General features: G+C 39.6%; 1 protein-coding gene across 1 annotated transcript in view; it reads right to left on the bottom strand.

Annotated features, from left to right (window-relative positions):
• ENPP2 (ectonucleotide pyrophosphatase/phosphodiesterase 2) overlaps positions 1-22,400 on the bottom strand; it is a gene marked incomplete at its 5' end in the record, with an annotated part of 57,105 nt that overhangs the window by 4,800 nt on the left and 29,905 nt on the right. Inside the window, 12 exons of the mRNA XM_082015083.1 lie at positions 537-669; positions 3,216-3,293; positions 4,520-4,655; positions 5,151-5,287; positions 7,804-7,852; positions 8,139-8,311; positions 8,739-8,826; positions 8,994-9,081; positions 11,054-11,181; positions 11,997-12,028; positions 15,412-15,537; positions 16,885-16,996. Of these exons, the coding sequence (XP_081871209.1) occupies positions 537-669; positions 3,216-3,293; positions 4,520-4,655; positions 5,151-5,287; positions 7,804-7,852; positions 8,139-8,311; positions 8,739-8,826; positions 8,994-9,081; positions 11,054-11,181; positions 11,997-12,028; positions 15,412-15,537; positions 16,885-16,996 (1,280 nt within the window). The remainder of the gene's footprint in view (positions 1-536; positions 670-3,215; positions 3,294-4,519; positions 4,656-5,150; positions 5,288-7,803; positions 7,853-8,138; positions 8,312-8,738; positions 8,827-8,993; positions 9,082-11,053; positions 11,182-11,996; positions 12,029-15,411; positions 15,538-16,884; positions 16,997-22,400) is intronic.

The following is a 22,400-nucleotide window of genomic DNA, read 5'->3' as shown; positions in this document are numbered from 1 at the left end:
TGCCCTACGTGTGAGGACTTATGTATGTTGTTGAGATGTGTTTGATTCCTAAACATTATCTGAAAACGAGCATTCAATTAGCTCATGTTTTAATACTGTGCTATAGAAATACCACACACCAGTGCTGAAAGGCTTCTTCAGTTCAGGGACATAGAGAGAAAGCATTACTGAATTAATGAAAGACTTGAGTATCTAACTCAATAGCACTGCTATGGTTTGCTCTGGTATCCAGTTGTCAACTCTTAAGTTCTGGAGAATTTTAGAGAAAATGGATTATTTGGAACATAATTTAACTTCATCTCAAGGATGAATGAACACTTAATTTCAAAGTAAGGCTGAACAGTTACTTTGAATTGCCATTTCCTTATTCTTACCATGGTCCTACCTACAAGATTCAGTCTTGATGAACAATAATTTCAGAAAGAGCTAGAAAATTATATCTCCTCCCAAAAATGAAATAATGTGCAGATAATGAATTGTTTAAGATAAAGCCATCATTAAGAGAAGCAACAACAAACCAATTTTATAACTCTTACTGTTTTATTTTGTCAGGTGTGTCATGTAAACCATCATAGTCATAGTCAAAGATTGGTCCACTTATAACATTGACTCCATTTCGTTCAGTGGCATATCTCTTCACCAAAACCTTTTGGAAATAGTTCCATACCTCTGGGAAGGGCAAGGATGGAGGGGGGGGGGGGAGGGAGAGGAGGGGGACAACAAAAAATAGAATACACCAAAATTTGGATAAGTCAAAACATGTCAAGATTATAAACAACTAATTTCCTGAAAATAAAAATCCTTTGGATATCATTCACACAATGGTATGGGAAATGAAAGACTAAACATTACAGATTTACTGCAGCTTCATTCAGTTTGGTCAGTAAAGCCTATTCAGACTTCTTTATTCTCTGTTGATTTTTTGTTCCCCAACCAGCGATGAAGGAAATGCACGGTACCACTCCCAGGCTGGCATTGCCATAGGCATTGCATAGAGAGCTTGCTGTTCCTTCACCAGGCAGTAGAAACAGCTATTCACGCAATTCTGATGTGAATGTCCCTGAAAACATTTCCTTTGTCTTTCTTATCTAGTTACAGGGAATGGTGCTGTGTTCTTTTAATTCTAGAAAGGAAACAGCACCGTGATTAAAAGCAAAACCCAAACATTTTAAAAGAAAGGGAAATACAAAGATCATATTCTTCCAATTAAATTCCCTTTGGATACAAAATGTCTAACACTTAAATTAGATGCCGTCAAGGATGACCAAATTGTGGCACGGCATCTCATTACAGCAACTTTTGGGAAGAGTGTGACACTCTTTCTCCCACCACGCCCTCCTCAACCTTAACAAGTTAAGATGCTTGCAGAGACGGGGAACACTTTGGAATCTCCAGTTACATCATTCTTTTCCTTATTTTTTCCTTTTTATTTCAACACTAACAGAAGTGTGTGTAAACAAAATGTCTCAGACTTGTAAAATTTTAACCTTTGTCTTGCCAGCTCAGACCATTAAGTCTATGGTTCCCCAGCGCTGATAGCAATGCCAGCCTCAACAAGTTCCCCGGGACAACTGAGCCTTGTCCTTAGGCTGCTCAGTGCCACATGAAGTCCCTGCTGGGGCTGATGCAGAGAGCCCCACAAGCAATGGAACCTCAGCTGCGGTAAACCACTTGGCAGTACCACTCCTCCAGCTGCTCGCTCCTCCAGTCCATCAGCCTTAACAATAAAAATAGCCCAAAAAGGAAAGCTCCCCCCTGAGTTTTCCAGCTGCAACCAGTTCCCCACTTGGTTTCCCACTGCAGCCACAAAGTCAGCTACGCCAGCGCAACGGAGGGCCAGCCCAGGGGCCTCGTCTTGCAGCTCCAGCAAAGCAGGACCTGCTTAAGCCAGACTCACTACAGAAGAGATGGATACAGAATTATTGTCTGGGAGGATGGGACAGTGAATTAAAAAAAAACAAAGCAGAGGAGGGGGCCCCTGCAGTCAGCACTGCCACCAAAGCCAGCATAGCATCAAACTGCCACCTCGTATTTTCTCTGTTGCGGAAAAAGATCCGTATAATGAGCTTCTAATCGGCTCTCTACATTGCAACCTGCAGGCACATAGTGGTTCGTAACTCCCCAGGAATTATATTAGTTCCAGCATTTGTTCTCAGGGAATCCTTCACCCACTTGTGTTGAAGAGGAAGGCCACTAGAAAAAATGAGCTGCTAGTGGTGGGTTGTTCTCCTGTGATTAGCATCTCAGCTAATTTGCTTAGACTAACATTAACATAAAGAGCATTTTTGTGAAGTGATTTCAGAGTGGGAAATCCCCAATAATTTTGCACTCTGTAATCAGTTAAGTGCATTTTCTCAAATTTCCAGCAAACACCACCACTTGTTCCTACTCAGAGGTTTTTCAGTTAAAAACACTCTTTTCTGGTTAAAAAGAAAAAGCCTCCCATAGGCTTTGATGTTTATCCAAACCTCTCTGGCCTAACATCTGAATTGGAAATCTCACAAGAACAGGCTCTTGAGAGTCTTCCAAGGCTTCTCAATTCCTGCCAAGCCAAAAATGCCACCAGAATAGTCTGATGGTTTTCCTACCTCTTGGCAAAACTAGAGAGAAAAGGGATGTGCAGACAAAAGAAAAGTTAATGCTATATCCCTGCAGCGCTGAAAGCTTCAGCCAGGTTTAAGTCATTCCTCATTTTCCTTAAATTGGTTTCCTCTTCCTTTTTCTTTATAGGTAATAAATATGTTTGGTCTCCCTCTAAGGACATGGATAGAAAAACCAAAAATAATCACTTGTCCCTGAACTACAAGAACATGCTAAGTGCACACTCCCAGGTGGCTCCAGCTGAGAAGTAAAAATATGTTGCCTAAGTACATTCTGCATTAACATGGGCTACAGACAAGAAAATCTGGATGGTCTTGCACAAACTGAATTATTGTGGCATAAAGCAAAATTACTGAACTACAGCACGCCTGTGCTCCTATCTTAGCCCAGCACCAAGGCAAATAAACTTTTCTTAAAGCTTAAACCTTTCTTGTGGTATCTTCCCTCCCCATACCTAGAACTATACAGGTGCCCACATGTATTATCTGCTGGCTGCAGGTAACTGAACTTTATGTTCTAAACTTCTCCCATCAATTCATTCCACAGTCCAACACATCTATCATAACTCAAAAAACATTGGGAAAGAGAAGAAAAGCCATGGAAAGGACACTTACTTTTGAAGGCAGGATACATCGGAATTATATTTGTTATTAGAAAAGCATCATATTTTGCTTCTGCAGAGGAACTTAATTCTGAAAATAATAAAAGAGAAAAACATTAATAAGATGAAATATCAGAAATTCAAGGAACATAAAAATGTTTTGGAAAATGGTTTCAGAGATAAATACTGTCATCTAAACAGCAATCTGAATGCTATATTCAAAAGTGCACACTATGTACCTTTAGTGTGACAGCTGAACATGGGAAGTAAAGATTTTATTTTTGCCTCAACTGTCAACCAGTTCAAAATATTTTTATAGCTCATCTATTTTTACAGTCTTAAAAGTCAGAAAGCTGCTCTGCAGGCTTTTACAAAAGAGGCAATTTCCAGGGAGAGGAGTGCAGGATCCTAGTTCTGAGCAAGCCTCTGTACCAGTAATTCCGTATCAGAAATCCAACGTGAAATATTTCAGCCACTGAGTGAGAAAGGCAGAACAATGATGTTCACAATTGTGAGACGGTTGTGTCCCTTGAACATTTACTAATCCCAGAAGATCAAGACTGAACCAATGTAACCGCAACAGGAGAATCCAGGACATTCATTTACACAGGTTTTCTACTAGCATTCTTTCTATAGGATGGTAGAAATTTTTACAGTATGTGAAAGTCTAATACGGATTTATAAATTAAACATGTTACTTTGCCAAGAAAGGTTGGAACAGATGACCCTTGAGGTCCCTTCCAATGTACTATTCTATGATTCTATGACTCTATGTTTATCTTTCTGCTGTTTGAATTCAAAATTAAAAAATCTGACCAGATTCCCAGTTGATATAAACTGATATCTATCCCTGACTTTAAAGGACCAGCTTTTGAAGATCGTCTTCTAGCTTGTACCCCTACTCTGTGTAATTCTTTTTATTAACTAAACTGGGACAGTTGACTCTTTTGATACATGAAGCTGGGCACCATTTAGGAGCGTCTCTCGTAGAGTTGAGGGACCACAGCCGTGATGGCAGCTTGTGGCACCGGGCTCTGGTCCTCAGGAAGCGCAGTAAGAATAATGTATCCATCCCATTTAGGCCCATATGTGACAGCAGTGCAGAAACAGCTCCTCTGAGGACCAGACATCATGGGGGAAGAAATCACCCTGGAGCAGCAGGAAATTAAACCATTCCTACCTATATTCTTTCCCAACAGTCTCAAAAATCCCTTAGTCTGTTTTTATCTGGTGGGAGGTTTTTTCATACCCAAGGTTTTCGCTAACAAAAAAGAAAATTACAAAACTTCTAGGTATTAAAAAGCTATCTGAACTTACGAGGAGGGAAAAGGAAGCCGTAGGAGAGCTGTTTGTCGCCTCTGTAGGCAGCGCAGCTCTGGCTGTTTCCTGGAGAAATGCGGAGATCGGGTCTCACACAGCTGGCCAGGTGCTCTGGGACACCCGAAACCTCTGCCTGCATTGAGGAACATACACAGAAATGACAAGAAAGGTAATTTCAGCATTTATAGCCAAAAGAAAACAATTTCATATAGTCAACAGATTAGACGGAAGGCCTTGTGGGGAGTAAAATAAACCACCCAGCTGTACAACCAAGTCCTGCTCCTGTGCCTGCCGCAGAGCCCCTCCTTCAGGTAGCAAAAGTCACTATGGGAAATAATTCAAATGAAGTCGCTGCTTATGCTATCATAATAAAACAAACCCCCATCGAGCAAAACTTAGAAAGAAAATGAAAAGAGGAAAAGAAATATACAGCCCTTCTGCCTTAAAACTGTTTCCTCCTGAAGGGAAAAAAAAGGATTTTGGCATTGTTTTCAGTGGTATTTGACATAATTTCTGGTGGGAAAGTCTACTTGAGGAAAAGGAACTTTAAGACTTCAAGAATGCAGGTACCGAACAGATTTCCCCAGGATATTTTAAGCACTTTTTCAAGAGCAAAGACAGCACTAACCTGTTTGGAAATAGTGTAGGATGTCCAGAGAGGCATCAGGAATGTTTCACTGTAGCCACTTTCAAAGTCATTGTGATGCAAGATATTGTATTTTGTGCGGTACAGTACTGCAGGGCGCCCGTATAGAAGATGCTTCTCTACGGATCAGAAGAAATTATATCTACATTTATGACTTAAAACCTTAAAGATGGGGGGAAGAGAAGGGGGGGGGGGTAGACTTTCCAACACATGCTGATTTTACAGGGATCCTTAATGGGATACTGACCCTGAATAACTGCTAAGGAAATTGTGTAACTGGGAGAGCAGCAGTTCCTTCAATAGTTTTGGTTGTGATCCCCCTTCCAGGCTCACAACCCACTTTGAGGTTGAGTCCCTTCTGCACCCGAAAGCTTGTTGGGGTCATAGCATGGAGAGAAGGTGTTTCTCCAAATGCAGGAGATTACACAAGGAGCTTTGTGTCCACATTTCAGTCACACATGAGGTGATAAGCACTTTTTTCATAGCTTTAAATCAGCCCTTATCCTGTCACTCCTGCCACTCTTCTCCAGACTTTCTCTCCTTCCTATGCTTTTTGTAAAGTCCCTGGCAAAAGGGAGGCAAAAGTGCTCACTCACTAAGATAGAATTTTTTTCCACTTGGCTGATACAGATGATGTTCTGAAAACTGATGTGCTATTTTCTGTCAGTAATATCAAAGAAAACAAACAAACAAAAAAAACCTTTTCCTAACTTTGGCTAAAAAAACTTTGGCTCCAACTCTGCAAAACTTGCTTTTCTTCTGTCTTTGTGATATGTTATCATTAAATATCAGTAGATACTTCTGACAAGCTTGCTTATAAAAAAGAAAAACAGTATTGAGAGAGAAGAAATATAAATTTCCTGGCTGATCTTGCATTGTGTTGCACAGTTTATTGATTTTGATAACCATTTGCCAAACAAGCTTGGCTCACTTTTGGAAATCAAAACACAGAAACAAGGAAAGCAGCCTAACACCGTCCACAGATAGGCTTTTACCCTGAAAGAAAAGGGCATGTTCTATTAGTATTTGAGTCCAAAGAGAGGATATTTTTATAGGACACAAGAAAGAAAGTAGGAAAAGCGTTGTCTAAGGACAAAAATGACAAACTTGCTTTTTTCAAGTAAAGCTGAAGGAATTTTTTTTTTGCATGTGAATAACAACATCAACTAAATATGCATGGTGCACCATGCAGGAGAAGGGAATTACCAGCTAAGCACAGGAAGATCTCTAAGAAGGTGCAACAGCCTGTCATAAAATACAAAATAACTTGCAGGTAGCAGAACTGCTTGTTGTTTAAATAAGGGACACTTCATTCCGCTTAACAGACAACTTAAAAATCAGCAAGTGAAATTAGTTTAAAATGCTTAGATCTTTAAATAAATCAAAAATACTATTTTAGTACTACTGAAGTGAAGAAGCATCAAAACCTTAAACCAAAGTAGAGATGTTGAGATATCTAGGAGTACAATGGTGAGGGAGTGTTTTCCTGGTGCCAGAAATTGCCAGAGTAGCTCTTCACTAATGGGAAAAATCAGTGCAAGTTACAGAAAGGCAATTTAACTCACAAAGAAAAGGAATAATTTCACCTCTATAAACTAAAGGATAGGCTGCATTGCCCTTTCACAACATAGAAACTGAAGAAGTAGCTTCATAAGGGGATTAAAAAAAAAAAAATCTCCTTAGTCATCTGAGCAATACAACTTGAAGTATGTTGAAAGCCCATGTCTAAACTCAAAGCTTTATAATTTTCTAATTTGGACAATAGTTATGGTGAAGGGGATGCTGCGAATTGTTATGCTGAACCAGATCACAGCTGTGAGAAAGCAAGCTGTGCTTTGGTGTGTCTTTCAGTCAGTATTGATGCTCAGAAAAGCAGTTCCCTTCCCCTCCCCTCTGGTCCTATCGCTATGTTTTAACCTAGACCACAACCCTGATGCGGCTGAGAGTGCACACACACAAAAGTCAGTGCTGGCCTACAGCAGGGAGGGTGCAGGAACCAGCGTCCAGGAGAGCAAGGGATGCTTTCTCCTGAGAGTAACACTGACTTGAACACTGATGAGGGACAGAATTGCACTGAGCATCCCTGAACCAGCAGAGCATTTCTGCACTTGTTTCAGTGGATAATCTGCACCCTAAAAACCAAGCATTAAAGACCCAGGCAGGGATTGTCAAAGCAGCTGTGCCATCCTTTCTAACACCGACCTGGTGAAACCTAAGCCTGAACAATACTGGTAAAATATAGTGTGCAGATGTGGTCTACGTTTTTTACCCCATTGATCACTTGTGGTTGAGTGGAGCCTCATGCTCCTTGTCCTTTCCTCAGCTCTCCACCTCCACAGCAGAGATAAAACCTCCTAACAGTGATGGAAAGGAAGAGCTAAAACACCTATCACTTTGAGTGATACTTTAGTCTTGCTTACAGCAAAAGAAAGTGTGCACTTCCTCATATGAGTAGCACTTAGTCTTGCCCACATATCTCATGTATGTCTATGTGCTATTTTAACAGTTATTTGAAAAGACAGTTTACTACACATTAACTAAACCAAAGCAGGAGTTCTTCTGGTACCAATGATGCAAACTAACTTGCAAAAAAACCCGAAAACAGCTTTTATTAACTGAGGCACCGGGTTCTTACCTTCTGTTCCCTTGACATGAAAGCGCTTGTTGAGTTCGTCCAACTTGTTCTTCTCAAGAATAGAAAAAAGAACAAGATTAGATCACTGTAGCATTCTGACATCTCATTTTACTAGGCATCTAGCAAAACAAAACTAGTGTTAAAAAACACTGATTTTTTTGTTTCTTGTTTTACAAAAAGCCATAATTGTTCCAAAAAGACACAAACGCTTCCTTCACAGGGAGGATCTAGGAAATTCTTACAGATCAAACTCTCTCAAAATAAGTAAAATGGCTACAACTTTAATAGGCAATTACTGCTAATAGGGGAAGCATCAGCAGATCCTAAACACCTACCTTATCGTCACATGTACATCCTATATCAAAATCTGATGCAGAAGGTAGGGCAACAGGATAGAGTGGCTTAGCAACTTCATCTGGCACAGTTGGTTTATAGACATTGGCTCTCAGCAGGTGATTTAAACTTCCATGGGTGCCATTATTGGGAGCAGGCTTTAATCCAAGCAGATCTATGAGAACACCAAAGATAAGTCAATGATGGTTAGATTGCAGCCGTGTATGCAGCAGCATCTCTACTAAGCCAAGACATTTGTGTGCAATACTGTTTACACCCATGAGATGTTAATGAATGCTTTTAATGTAATAAAAATACTAATCTTTTGTCCAAATCATAAAATTGCAAATGCTGTCTGAATAGTATGGTGGCCTTATTGACAAGAAGGTTAATTTGCATCAAGACACTGGAAAACAGTTTTACTATAACTACTCCTGCATTTTCCAGTGCAAATGTACAGTCAATATGCTGACCTTACACCAACCACCTGGAATGCAGTGTCATTAGTCACTTGCTGTGGCATGAGCTCATGGGTGCCTAAACAAAGCCCTAACAGCTAAAACAGCATGTTTCTCTTGAAATTTCTCAAGCAGGTAGCTTACCACACATGAGATTGTAAAGTTCAATATTTTCAAAAGGAGGTACTTTGGTCTTGTATTTGAATGTAGGGCCGTAACCTATAAAGACAGTCTAAAAAAAAAAAAAAGAAAAAAAAAAAAGAGAGAGAGAGAGGGAGGAATACAAAAGAACAGCATTAAAAGATCGGGTTTTTTTTTCAGTTAATATTTACATTTTAGAGACCTCAATTTCTTCTGCCCTCTGTGACCTTCCCCTAAATGTTACTGCCTTGCTCATACCTGCATGCTGTTTATCTTGTTGTCATAGCCATGGTCTCCATGGAAGAAACACTTTCCCGTTGGTTTCTTGTAAACATCCACAGCTTTCCTAAATTTAAAAAGTATTAGAAAATTTCCAGAAATGTGTGGGTATGGTGGTTGACCTGACAACATACTTTGGGCGTAAGAGGGATAAGGTTACAAGGCAGTGCATTGCTCATCTTTCTTGAATAGCAGAAGTGGGGACTGCAAGCTCATCCAATGACCCCGGGGTTTCTCCCTGTGCTCTCACTGCTCCTGCTTGGGTGCAATCCTAAGAGACAACTCTTACTCATTGATAACAACCTGAGCATCTATTTACTTGTTTTCTCATACTTCTCATATCACATAATCTCCTACAGACTGGAGGTATTTTGGATCATACTCTCCCAGTACTCAAAAGGCCAATAGAGGTTTCTAAGCAAGCACTTTTGTGACATTACAATGCTGCAAATGTCACACAATGCTGTAAAGTGCTTTCACCTGTTTGTCTTCCACCCAATAAGCAAAAATGGGGAGCAGAAACAAAGCTGGAGAGAAAAAGAGAGAGATTGTAATGAAGATAAATAGCTGACAAATAAGTGCTGTATCATAGAAACACTAATTATGAGCTTCTTCCTGAGCTTTTTTTTAAAAAATATGTGGAAAAATAAGTATTGTGTCATAGCAATTATAATTACCAGCTTGTTCCAGAGTACTTTTTTTACAGTTTTATGAGGGCCATTTGCAGGCAGTACATGCAGCGGACCAGATGATCCTACAAGTTAATTTCTTCATCTGCAATAAAATGATGCTCAGCCAAAGTTTGATTTTGGCCTTGTAAATTACTAGAGTTACAGCAATAAGGCCTCTAATGACCATTTTTCTGACTGTAGATATACAATGAATTACAGTTACATTAACAAATAAATTATTGGTCAATGAGATTTCAAAAAACCTAATGAATAAATAAGCCAAAGAATGTCTGATGTAATTAATAAGAAAATGCTAAATGTAAATCAACTTGGGTCAGCCCATCAGTCCCAGTAAAATTCTTAAAACTTTTACAGGCCTAAAACTCATTGATTCTTTGAAATGGACATGAACCCTAGCCACAGAAACTGCACAGGGCAGCCGGCCAGCCAGCTAGTGGAGTTATGCAAGAATGCAGTTGGGGTTTCTCATTCACTGCTTCAGCAGAGTGATCCTTGCATAATTCACAGAAAGATAAGCACAGATGTCAAAAGGCACTTACAACACACCGTGTGTTTGCCCGGCAGCTATACAGGCAAAAAAAACATACCACAATTTAAAGCTTATAACAGATTTCCATGAGCCAAAAGCTGCGTCATCTTCCAAGAACCACTGAGTCAGCTTTATGCATAAAGACTCAGCCATTCTCATGCTGTAATATACAACATGTGTATAAAGATCAAAGCAAGAAAAAGAATATCTATTAAAGCAGAAAGGAGCACACAATACATAAAGAAAGGCTATTCCTCTCCTGTTCACTCTATACATAAGTGCCGGTTTTCTGCAGATTTGTTTTGCAACACAATACACTGCCAGAATTTTGACAGCCACCCTGTCATGTGCTTCCACATGTTCTCAGGCTTTCATCCACTCTGCCAATATCTCCATCTTCTTTCCATTTACTCATTGCACCCACTCAGCCCCTTGTTCCTTAGTGTCCCCTGATCACACACGTCCTGCCCTTCCTCCTATATCCCCTGCTTCCTGGTTGGAGTAAGCTTGCACCTTATTAAAAAAGCTTACCAGCTCCTATATATGAGGTAATCAGTTAAAAACCACACAGCTGCTTGGGGAAACTAATCTGGGTTTCTACCCTATCCGGCTACTGATTTTCCCACACTTTAAAACAATTTTGTGTTCTGAGCCATATACCCCTGCACCAAAGCTCCTGAACCTCACCAGGAGTTCAAAACTTCTCTTGCCCCCAGGGGTCAGGAGTGGGATGCTGATAGAGAGTGGAATCCCAGGTGTCTTGTGTCCTCAGAAAAAAAAGACTGAAAATCAGGATAGAAGCAAAAGCAAGAGTTTACCTTGCCACATGCCATTTGCGATCAACCAGTAAATGGACATCCTCAATTCTTCGGTTGTAAGCGTAGTGCAAGCGTTTAGGCAGGTGCTGTTTCAAATAAGGCTTGAAGTGCTGGTCTGGCTTTCTACACTGAAAAATAAATGGTTACAAACGACACTGCTATCAGTTAGCTTAGACACACATAAAACCTTGAACTACAGAAATCAAGCTGTTATAGTCATTATTGATGACGTCTTGAAAATAAAGTGTACATCTAGAGTACATGGTCCAGACTTTTCTGTACAATATTTACATAAGACCATGGCCCAGGGAGTCACTCAAAGATGTATTTGGAAAGCTTCAGTCTCATGACAGTCTTGGTGAAAGCATCATGCAAAATATCACACTAATTTAGCTCACGGATGAAGAATTTTATTCCAATTGGACCAAAGCTTTAGTTTCAGAGGAAAGCTGAAGGCTCAAAATACATCTTGTCTGCAGATATATTTAAAGCCACCTGGTTACAAAATTTGATCTTTTTTTTTAATCACCTTTTATCTTAAAGACTTTTTTTTCCATTAAATATAAGGTTATAGCTGAAGGCTATCAAATTAACTTTCTCAGTGTCTTCAAAGTCCTAGTAAAATATTTACCCTGAAAGATTACTTTCCATTTCTGAAGGAATGAATAAATAGCCTCAATTCAGGGAGTCAAGACAGTCAGGGAGATTCTGGCTCTGCACTTTCCAAAAAGGTTATGAAAGCTACTACAGCAGCAAACAGTGGAATTTATGACAAACATTAATCTGTACTCATGAAGGGCACCATTTAACGCTTTTTATTCATATTAATGGCTGGTTTTCCTGCCTCAAGTGCGAGGAGAGAATGCTGAATAACACGCCAAATTAAGAGGCGAAGTGCGCAGTGCAGTGTTGACAGAGATACCTCCCAGTCCTAAATACTTACTGTAAGGTTGGCAACAATCACTTTAGGGTCATCTGTTAAGCAAAGGAAAAAGAAAAAACAAAACTATAAAAGATGAACAATTTGCAGAAGAAAACACAAGGTAATAATGTCGTTTTACAGAAGCGTTCTTCCTAAAAGTTGGCTGATCTTTACTAAGAAGACAGTGTGTATACCAGATAAGATGTCTTGAATATGAACTGAAGTTTAACTGTATACCCTTCACTTAGTGATATTTTAGTTGCTTAGGTAATATTGCTCACTGTTTTATGATTTGGGTCTTAGCTTAATATTTATTCTATTTTCTGAAAACACATAATTTCAAGTTTTTTTACTACTTTCCTTTAAAATAAAAAATCATCCCCAAACACAAACACTTGCTTTGAAAAGTTTTGAAAACACATTTGAATGCAACAATGCACTTCCTTAGAATCTGTAAGATAAATACGTAACATTTTTTGTCTCTTTACATTTCACATATTTCATAGGATACCACACAGTAAGTGAAAAGCCACAGTAAATTATTCTAGATACATCTTCGGGCTGTTAAAGGGACATGTAAGAAGTAGAAAGCCCCAAACCAGCAACAGTCCACACTAATTCTTGTCATCTTCTAGAGTGGAGCAGGGGAAGCATTTTTCAATCCTGAGAGAAGAAACAGGCTAAGAGAACATCTTAGGAAGTGAAAATCTCTTGATTAACTATTATTGTTTTAGTTGCTTAAGGCGTGATCTTGCTGAGCTTGAAATGAGCTCTACTGAATCTCAAAACACAAGCTACAAGCTTATCCATTGCAAAGGTGCATCTGCAGGCCTTGAGGCAATGTTTTCAATAGGAAAATGGAGGAGGTGTAAAAAAGCTGGTAATTTGTCACTTAAGGGTGCAAACCCCATTTTTAAAACTAGGGAATAATCTTTTTTTCTAATTTCAAACTGTTGTTTTGTAAGCAATTGCAAATATTCAAACTAGGAAGCTGTGAACAGAGGCCAAAAGAGGAAAATGGTATTGCGGGAACAGCAGTAATCTGACTCAGAGGTCAGTCAGACTAGCTGGTCTTTTTGGAAGATATTGCCATTCATCCTCCAAAGAAAACGATTTTTTCTCAGCAATTTGGGAATTGAAGGATTGAAAGATCTTAAGAAAAAAATCTTCTCAAAAGAAGAAAAATGTAAGTTTTCAGTAGACTGTGAAGTGCAGGAATTCAGTCTTTATGGTAGTCTAATAAGTTCTATCAATGTATGCACTATTTTCAACAGAACTTTACACACTCATCCCCTATTCCTACAGCATAAATACACAGGTAAATTAGTTTATAGGAAAAAATACATACATAAATCAGTATCTAAGAAAGTTTTACGACATTCTTATGACTTCTACTATTCTAGAAGTCTTCTATCTTCCAAGACTAATTTTTTTTTTGTGAAATCTGTCCTCAGCCAAGTATATCCCAAGTGTTATGAGAGGTCAGTTGGCTGTCACAGTTATCTGATCTTCCCTTTCACAAAAAGTTACCGTCCTTGTAGGATGCTTTGCAAAAAGCATAGGTACTTATGGTTAGCTAGCTTGAGTTTCACAGTTTGCATGGTAGCTTACACTGCTGGCAAAGCCAGGTTTGTCCTGGTACACTGAACCAGAGCAGCCACAAGCCCCATGCTGGTACTGCTGCCCTGAAGGCAGAGCAGTAGGGGCACAGCTGGGTCTGTAACGCTTTAAATCACAGAGTTAGCTTCACCAGGACTCCTGCCTGAGCCCTGAGTGCACTCATCAAAGATCAGTTAATCTCAAACACCTAGTCAGGATGAATTTCTAACAGCATGGTACAAAAAAGCAGCAAGTTTTATTGTCAACATTGGCCCTGTATGCACTATCTACAGCTCCCTTATATCTTTCAACATCCTCAGCCTGTTGCCATTCAGCAATCCACACTGCTTCTCATCTGTGCCAAAAGTATGAAGAAGATAGCAAATTCAAAATGAATAATTCATTTTTTCCCCTTAGCTCAGAAAAGGTACCAGACAGATTTTTTACATCCAATCACAGAATCACAGAATCATTAAGGTTGGAAAAAATCTCTAAGGTCATCAAGTCCAACTGTCAACCCAACACCACCAGGCCCATTGAACCATGTCCTGAAGTGCCATTTCTACACGTTTTTTGAATGTTTCCAGTGATGGTGACTCCACCACCTCCCTGGGCAGCCTGTTCCAATGCTTGACCACTCTCTCAGTAAAGAAATTTTTCCTAATATCCAGTCTAAACCTCCCCTGGTGCAACTTGAAGCCATTTCCTCTCATCCTATCACTACTTACTTGGGAGCAGAGACCAACACCCACCTCACCACAACCTCCTTTCAGGTAGTTGTAGAGAGCGATGAGGTCTCCCCTCAGCCTCCTCTTCTCCAGACTAAACAAGCACAGTTCCCTCAGCCGCTCCTCATAAGACTTGTGCTCCAGCCCCCTCACCATCTTCGTTGCCCTTCTCTGGACACGCTCCAGCACCTCAGTATCCTTCTTGTAGTGAGGGGGCCCAAAACTGGACACAGTATTCAAGGTGCAGCCTCACCAGTGCTGAGTACAGGGGTACAATCACTTCCTTACTTCTGCTGGCCACACTATTCCTGATACAGGCCAGGACGCTGTTGGCCTTCTTGGCCACCTGGCCACACTGCCAGCTCATATTCAGCCGGCTGTCAACCAGCACCCCCAGGTCCTTTTCTACTAGGCAGCTCTCCAGCCACTCCTCCCCAAGCCTGTAGCATTTCATGGGGTTGTTGTGACCCAAGTGCAGGACCTGGCACTTGGCCTTGTTGAACTTCATACAGTTGGCCTCAGCCCATCGATCCAGCCTGTCCAGATCCCTCTGCAGAGCCCTCCTGCCCTCCAGCAGATCAACACTCCCACCCAACTTGGTGTCATCTGCAAACTTACTGAGGGAGCACCCAATCCCCTCATCCAGATCATCGATAAAGATATTAAACAAGACTGGCCCCAAAACTGAGCCCTGGGGAACACCGTTTGTAACTGGCCACCAACTGGATTTACCTCTATTCACCACAAATCCATGTGGTGCTGAGATCTCTCAAGTCTCATTTTTGTTGACAGAGGGGAGAAGTGCACGCATAAACTCACCATGACATGTAAGCTGGTGTGTGAAACTGGCTTCAAGAGTTCCCATTCTCCCTTGCTATAAAAGGGTGTGTTTTAACCCAGAACATTTCAGCCATAGACTTGACACAGCTATGTGACTGTGGGGTCTGTGAACTATAGACTGGGAGGCAAGCGAGCATCTGGTCTTCAGGGGGCTTCCCTCTGAATGTCCCGCCAACACTGTGAGCTTACACCCTTTCACACAACATCAGCCCAAGCAAGGGATGGAGTCTAGTTCTCAGGACATAAGGGTTACAATTAAATTAACTTACATTTTAGGTTATTGCTAGACCTAGGGCGAATTCGTCCTAAAGATCCAGGCAGCAAAATGATATCTTCCACATTAGTCAGATAGTTGCTTAAAAATTCAGTTCGTTCACAGGTAGTGTCTTCCATCCCTGCAGAAGGAAAGTGCAAAATTAATCCAGCTTGAAAATAAATATGTTTTCCAAAACAGCCTATATATTCTTTTCTGTTGGATGACTAATCTTATTCTTGTTCTTTCCAGTTATCTAATTCCAACATCAGACACTGGTAGGAGCCAAACTAGGGGTGATTTTAGCACTTGCCTACACAAGAGAAATACCAGTCTCAACGTCATAGAAACAGTCACCACATATACCATGTGCACACTGACACATCTCCAAACCAAGCACATGGAAAAGTAAAAGTCTGTTTCTAGTTTAGTGTGCTACTTTGGGATTTTTTTTTTTTAAACAAAGGATTTTAAGAGAAGTTGCACACAAAAGGTATTGTCTGTTGGTGGTCTGCTCTAAGGCAACCACAGATAAACAAGTCTCTCCTACAGCTGTTTGTGGTGGGGAGGAATGTATTGCCAGCCACAGGTGGTTCTCAGCACCAAACTGCCTCCCCTGGAAATCCTTCCTGCCCCTTATCCTTCCCTCCCCACAGCCAGAAATGAGGCATATTCCATTTTATTGCTAATGTAGCAGTTCTTGTGAGACTTTTATAAACAAAGATCTAAATGGAACAGGACCTTAGGTAGCATCGCTAAAAAGTTATGCTGAAACAGGTTTATCTCAAACACGGTCACATTTTTCTTTAATAAAACTTTCTTTGTCTTTTTCTCTTTGCTAGTATGTACTATTTCTTCTATTGTAAAATTTCTTCTGATGTCCAAAAGAATGAAACCTTCCAAATAATATCTCTGCTTTTGGGTGACTCTCCATCTGTCCCTGAACTAACTTTTTACCATTTTCCTTCTTCCTCAGTTATTTTGATGACATTATCCACCCAAGCTGGACACAGTCCCTTACAGATAGTCCAATCTTTCTCTTAGGAGGATAACTTGACCCACTAATTGCCATGGAAATGTCTCGCTCTAAAGTCCTACTCCTCTCCTCATGAAAAGGAGAACAGTACTACTAAATTGCTTGCTTCCATAAAAACTGCCAAAAAGATTACTCTAGGCGTATTATAGCCTTCCAATACATGGAAGGAGAGCTGCACTTGGAGGAGATATCAAAAATACTAAGCTTTGAAAAACTCTTAATTGGAGATGTAAATACCTAGATCACTGTTATGAAAGAGAAATGTTCTCCAATGACAATTAGCAGGCAAGTTGAGTGACCAGTCTACACTGACTGGCTGTGTTTGGGGATTTAAACTAGCAGAAAAAATCACCACAAAAATATCTTAAAAGGAACTTTCATTTAAGCCACTTATTATAAGTACAGATAAGTTGCTCAAGCATTTATATACTGATAAAGAATATTTTATTTTACCATGATCGCCAACAAAGATGACATTGACACATCGATGTAGTTTCAACTGTTTCAGACCATCCATTAGTTGTCCTACTGTCTTATCAATCTCTCTCAGGGGATTCACCATCATCTGTATAAATATGCAGAAAGGAAAAAAGTTAATTCTGTCATTGCAATGTTCTCCTTTCTTCTACAATGGAGGTCCTTTGACAAAACTCTGATAGGGTAACCATCCAGGTCAAGAGGCAAAGCCTTGGCTGAGCTGTTACACCTACAATTATCCTACTATTTCCTTTCCTACATCCACATTGTGATTTCATCATGAGAAAGCCCTGCTGAGATGCTGACACAAGACAGCAAAAGATCTTTATGGCTGATCCTAGGCCTCCCATGGACACGTGTACATTTGGTAAAATGAAGTATATATATTAGAAAAATGCATATGACTTTGGGGTTCAGTTTGTTTCTTATAGATACATAGCAGTACTTTTAAAAGGCTATTTTATGTGAATGATTTAGTCAAGACACGAACATGAAACGAAGCTTTGGACTTGGGACTCATATGCCAAGTCGCTTAATGAAATTCACTTCAAAGGACATCTGATACTAGGATGAAAACATGCAAGTCACTTGAGTAGCACATGGGGCTCAGAGGGAGTGTTCTTCAGCTTCAAAGCCAAGAGTTCCCAACATCTCAAATCAAAGTTCTGGCAAAATTGTCAGCAGGCCCCAGAAGACATGGATACAGTACTGTGATTTCTTCATTTAAGTTTTCTTTTCATTGAGAAACAAAAACAGAAAATACCAAGACATGTTCACAGGATTATGTTTTCAGCTATAAGAAAATGAAACTTCTTTACCAGATGGCACAGAGAAGGGAAACATTTTAAAGTAAGATTTTAGGCAGAGGACTCTGATTTTGCTTTGTTTTTGAGAAGAAAACATTTCTTGTCACGATATGCCAACTTCCTCCTTGCTTGTCTGTTTGATTTGGCAGGTCCAAGTATCCACAACAAAACATCCTCCCAGTGACAAATAGAATGCTACCAAATTTTGGATGAGAAAAAACTAGATTTTGGCAGAATTTTCTGAGAAGAAAAAATAAACACCACGTTAGTGTGACCCAGAAAGAGGCGGTTCAGAAATTTTCCCTCTGCCCAAGTCATTAAGGGATGCATGTTAAATGAGTCTGATAGGTTATGAGACAGGAAATGTCATCTCCCATGTGGCACTATAAACACACAGAGAAGTGGCTCATGAGAGATGGAATCACGGTGAGGAACAGGAGGAACAGTTTCTGCAACATATGGAAGTTGTTCAGGCAAAAGGTGAAATTTTGAAATATTTTAATTCAGGAAAGCTTAGGTGGTCAGTTTAGTTAAAACTTTCAAACATTTCAAGTTTAGATAAAAAGAATGTTGTCCACTCTTAAATACAAAGAATTTCTTCAACAAATGGGAATTCCATTTTTATAAAACTCTATTTGTATAGCATCAATCATATTAGGACACACAACTTTTACTCAAAATCCAAATCTTATTCAAGGCAGATGGAAATCCAGCTGGATTTCCCATTAATGTTTATTTTTGTCAGCAGGCCTGAGGTGTCTTTTAAACAGTAATAATTAAAAAAAAAAAAAAAAAAAGAAGCAACAATACTTCCAGAGATTTCAAGGATTTCAAGTGATGGTAATTTTATTTAGCTACCCTCTTCACCAATTTAATCCATAAATCTGCAAAGACATTTCTGAAAACGTATGAAAATAAATATAAATGAAAAATCATGTTTTTAAAAGAAACAAAAAACTTGCACAGAAAACCATGAAAAAAAAACCCTTCAACTTTGCACGTTTCACTACTTGACTCTGTTCAAAGCAGCTTTTAAAAAGGTCCTCACCACTATTTCTTCATTTCATTGTATTCTGTCTCTCTTCAATTTTTAAATTCAAGTATCCTTTATTGTTCTATACAACGCTCAAGTTTTTCCCCAAATGGTCTTTGCAGCCTGAGACGGCTGGCTGTAGGCGACATATTCAGGCAAGGATTTTTTGTGTGGACATGCTGCTCTTACAGCTCATGTTCTTTCCCAGATACAACTTCCAAAGAGTTATAGGTAAACAAATAAAATGCTTGCACATACCTTGCTTCACCTAATATGTTGATATCAAGACTTTGGAATGCTGTACAGAAACATTTTCTCTTTCAAGATATGTGGATCCCTAAGATGGTGCTACAATAAAGAGTTGGTATTGTGAATTGTGAAAACATTGGGTATGGGATCTGAGACATACAGACCACACCTGGATTCTCTCATGAGTTTTCCCTCAGAAGAAGCTTGATTAGAAAGAATTATTTCAATTTACCCTTCCCTTTTTTTTTAAATTGGTAGGATCCAGCTTGTACTATATTCCATTGCTCCCAAACACCACCAAAAGATTAACTTGCAGATATGATGGAAGCTATTGTGTAATATTAGGATTTTTTTTCTGAAATAATAGTGATAAATTTTCACAGTTGACTTATCAGGAAAAGTTCTTTAGGAATAAATTTGGATGACCTTTTCATCCAGAGAAGGAAACGGGAAAAAAGAAGAGTCACATATGCTCACATCAGTAGCAACGTTATAAGCTATCTACTATACTTCATGCCAGGAAGGTATGATTTGGAATGGCAAATTAATGAGTAATAGCAATGTCATCCGTAGCAGTTATCAGTTCTCCTCTCAGGTAAATCTGTGTTAAAAGTTCTCTGGAAAAATCCTGTTTTCTTATACCCGATAATTTTTTCCATGTCCCTGTCTGCCATGTCTTTACACTTGAAGAACTGGCCTCAAAATAACTGTTTGAAGTTGAATCATGCAATAAGTCAAAAAAACCTCCCACAAAAAAAGCTATTGAGAAGAGTGTTTATAGCCTCTTGTAGTATACAGTGGAGTGTCAAGGCTTTTTTTTAAAGCCTAAAGGAGAAATATTTACGTTGTTTATTTGAAGAACTATTGAATTACTTAGTTACATTTCTGAAACAAAAATAATACTAAAATGGTCTGTAACCCCTCCAGTGTGTGTGTTAATGCCAGGCGGAGAAAGACAGCACTCTAAGGAATACCCTTTACCTCCATTTGCACCTTTTCTTAATAAAGCAATTTCTATTTGACCTTTTTCTTGTGACAACAGACTTACTTATGAACCACTTCTATTGCAAATACAGCATTCAGAAGTCATGTAATGAAGAATGCTCTACCCTCCAAAGTCACAAACTGGCTTTAAAATATATTTTTTAAAATAACTTTTTAAAGGTCTCTCCCTTTTAGATTTTATGAGTCACATTTTCAGGACTTTTCCACAACCAGGATGACTAGACACAGGATTTCAAATAATCACCAGGCTCCCAAGAGCTGGGCAGTTAAGGAGGCTACAACATATTGCAGAATTTATAATAGCTCAGAAGGGTTAGCAACAATGGTAGTGTCTACCCAGGGATTTATCTGACATTGCCTCCAGCTGATGGCTGGATTTAGAAATAATAAAGATATTATAAAGATGACTTTCCCTAACAGAGTCTGAAACAAGAAAAACATAGCTCCCAGAAGACTTGGTCTGGTTTGGCTGCTTCCCTTTGGGTCCTTCAGTACATTTCTAGAAGTTTTGTCTGCAAAATCCCAAGCTGAAGCAGGGAGTGAACTCCCAAGTTGAAAAAAATAACGCTAGAGTAGTGCCTAAAAAGTGGCACTTCCATCATAAAATTTTGGAACATATGTAAACTTACTTTCTTCCGACGAGCTTCCGCAGCATATTGATCCACTCTATGTACTTTTCTTCTTCTTGTCTTTGGAGCTGCAACTGGTCTTTCCTGTCTCCTCTTAGGAGGAAGCTTTCTCTTAGGTCTCTTAGGCGGAGTAAGAGGGGAGCCATAACTACTCTCCTGTACTGGCGGGGAGAGATGTCTGGACTCAGAAAAAAAGCCTGTCTCGACTCACATCAGATAGTAAAGCTACCTGTGCCAGCTAATTCTGAAGCATAAATACTGTGGCTTTTTCAAAAATTTAGGCATTTGGACAATTTAGGATCTTTCTTTAAGGAGGAATCCACCAAATTGTACTGAAAGCAGAACAGCAGTTACAAGAGCGGACAGCATAAAAGCAAATGAAATTGGTGTTTCAGAAGATAGGTGGGGCTTCTGGTTTTGAAAAGAAATCATTATGTGGGCTTTTTAATTGATCAAATATAAATCCATTAAAATTATCAAAATTTAAGTAAATTTAATTTCAATTTAAGTAGAATTCATTGCATAAAATTTAATGAGTGTCTGGGGTAGAGTGCTGGTGGAAATGCAACATCTCATGTGGATGATGGTTCAGGTATGAGTACTAGAGCCTGTCCAGCCCAAATGGCTTTCTGCAAGGTTTCCCACACACATTTTTTGGCTGAGGATCAGTGACACCAGGTACCCTCATCAGTATCATTAGCAGGTACCACCATTGTGTGACCATTGGTCACGCATCCCACTGAAATCACCAGAACCCCACTAGCCAGTGTTTGGGGACTGCAGGACAAAGCTACGAAGGTGAGATGTAGTTAGCATGGAGCTTGTATCCTTCAAATCAGCTAGGCAGGGCATATTAGTGGCAGTGCATCCGGAAGAGGCACTGCTACCTGCCTTATTACCAGCTTTATGGGCAATTTGAGAAATTAATTTCTTAGCACTTTCAGTGTGGCATCTTACTGGGTAATGTTGTTATTTATAAATGCACCAATACCTGGGATAGACTTCTAGAAGGGGGGGAAAGAAATTAAGATATAACTGTAAAAATCTGCTATCCTATTAATCAACTTGCTTATAATTTTAAACTGTACCACTCTCACTGACTTTAACACAAGTCGCAGGCTCTTGGCACTGCTTGGGATTGCGTGTGAAGCGGCGATAGATTTCGGAGATAGTAACTACGCTATGCTGTGTGTAACGGAGCACGCTGAGTGGGCTTGAGAAGAGTCGGAGATTTATGATGATATTTTACTTCTATGTACTTAGGCAGCTTCTCACAGTTGTTCGGTTACAGAGCTATGTAAACAGGGAAGGGAAGGGAGGGGATGTTACCATCTGCCATGCTGTTTCATTGCTTCCAAGGCAAGCAGCTGGAAAGAAGATTCTAGTCCAGTCTCATTCGTCTCTCTCCAGAAAGGCATTTTAATAAAGCAGCACCAGAGTTTTCTGTTTTTAAACACGCTTCAAGCTTTGTGCAGTCCTGACGAGAGGAGCGGCAGGGAAAGGAAGGATTCTCATTTTACTGTCTCTGAATTGGCTCAGACAGAGCTCCACAATGCCAGAAACACGTGAGCGCAGGAGACTCAGATCTGAACACAGAAAATAGCCGTCTCAAGACAGCATGTTAGAGGAGCAGCAGGAACGGCTTAGCAATGCCAGATTTTGATGTGTTTTAGAGCTCTTATGGTAGTATACTTCTACATTATTTTATTTTCAAAAAAATAAGTTAGCTAGAATTAAAAAAAAAAAAAAAAAGCCAAGTTCTTATTAACC

Source organism: Phaethon aethereus, assembly GCF_964289735.1.
Source record: "Phaethon aethereus genome assembly, chromosome: 2".
Lineage (NCBI taxonomy): Eukaryota > Metazoa > Chordata > Aves > Phaethontiformes > Phaethontidae > Phaethon > Phaethon aethereus.
The sequence above is the reverse complement of the archived record's forward strand: the minus strand, read 5'-3'. Positions and strand labels throughout refer to the sequence as shown.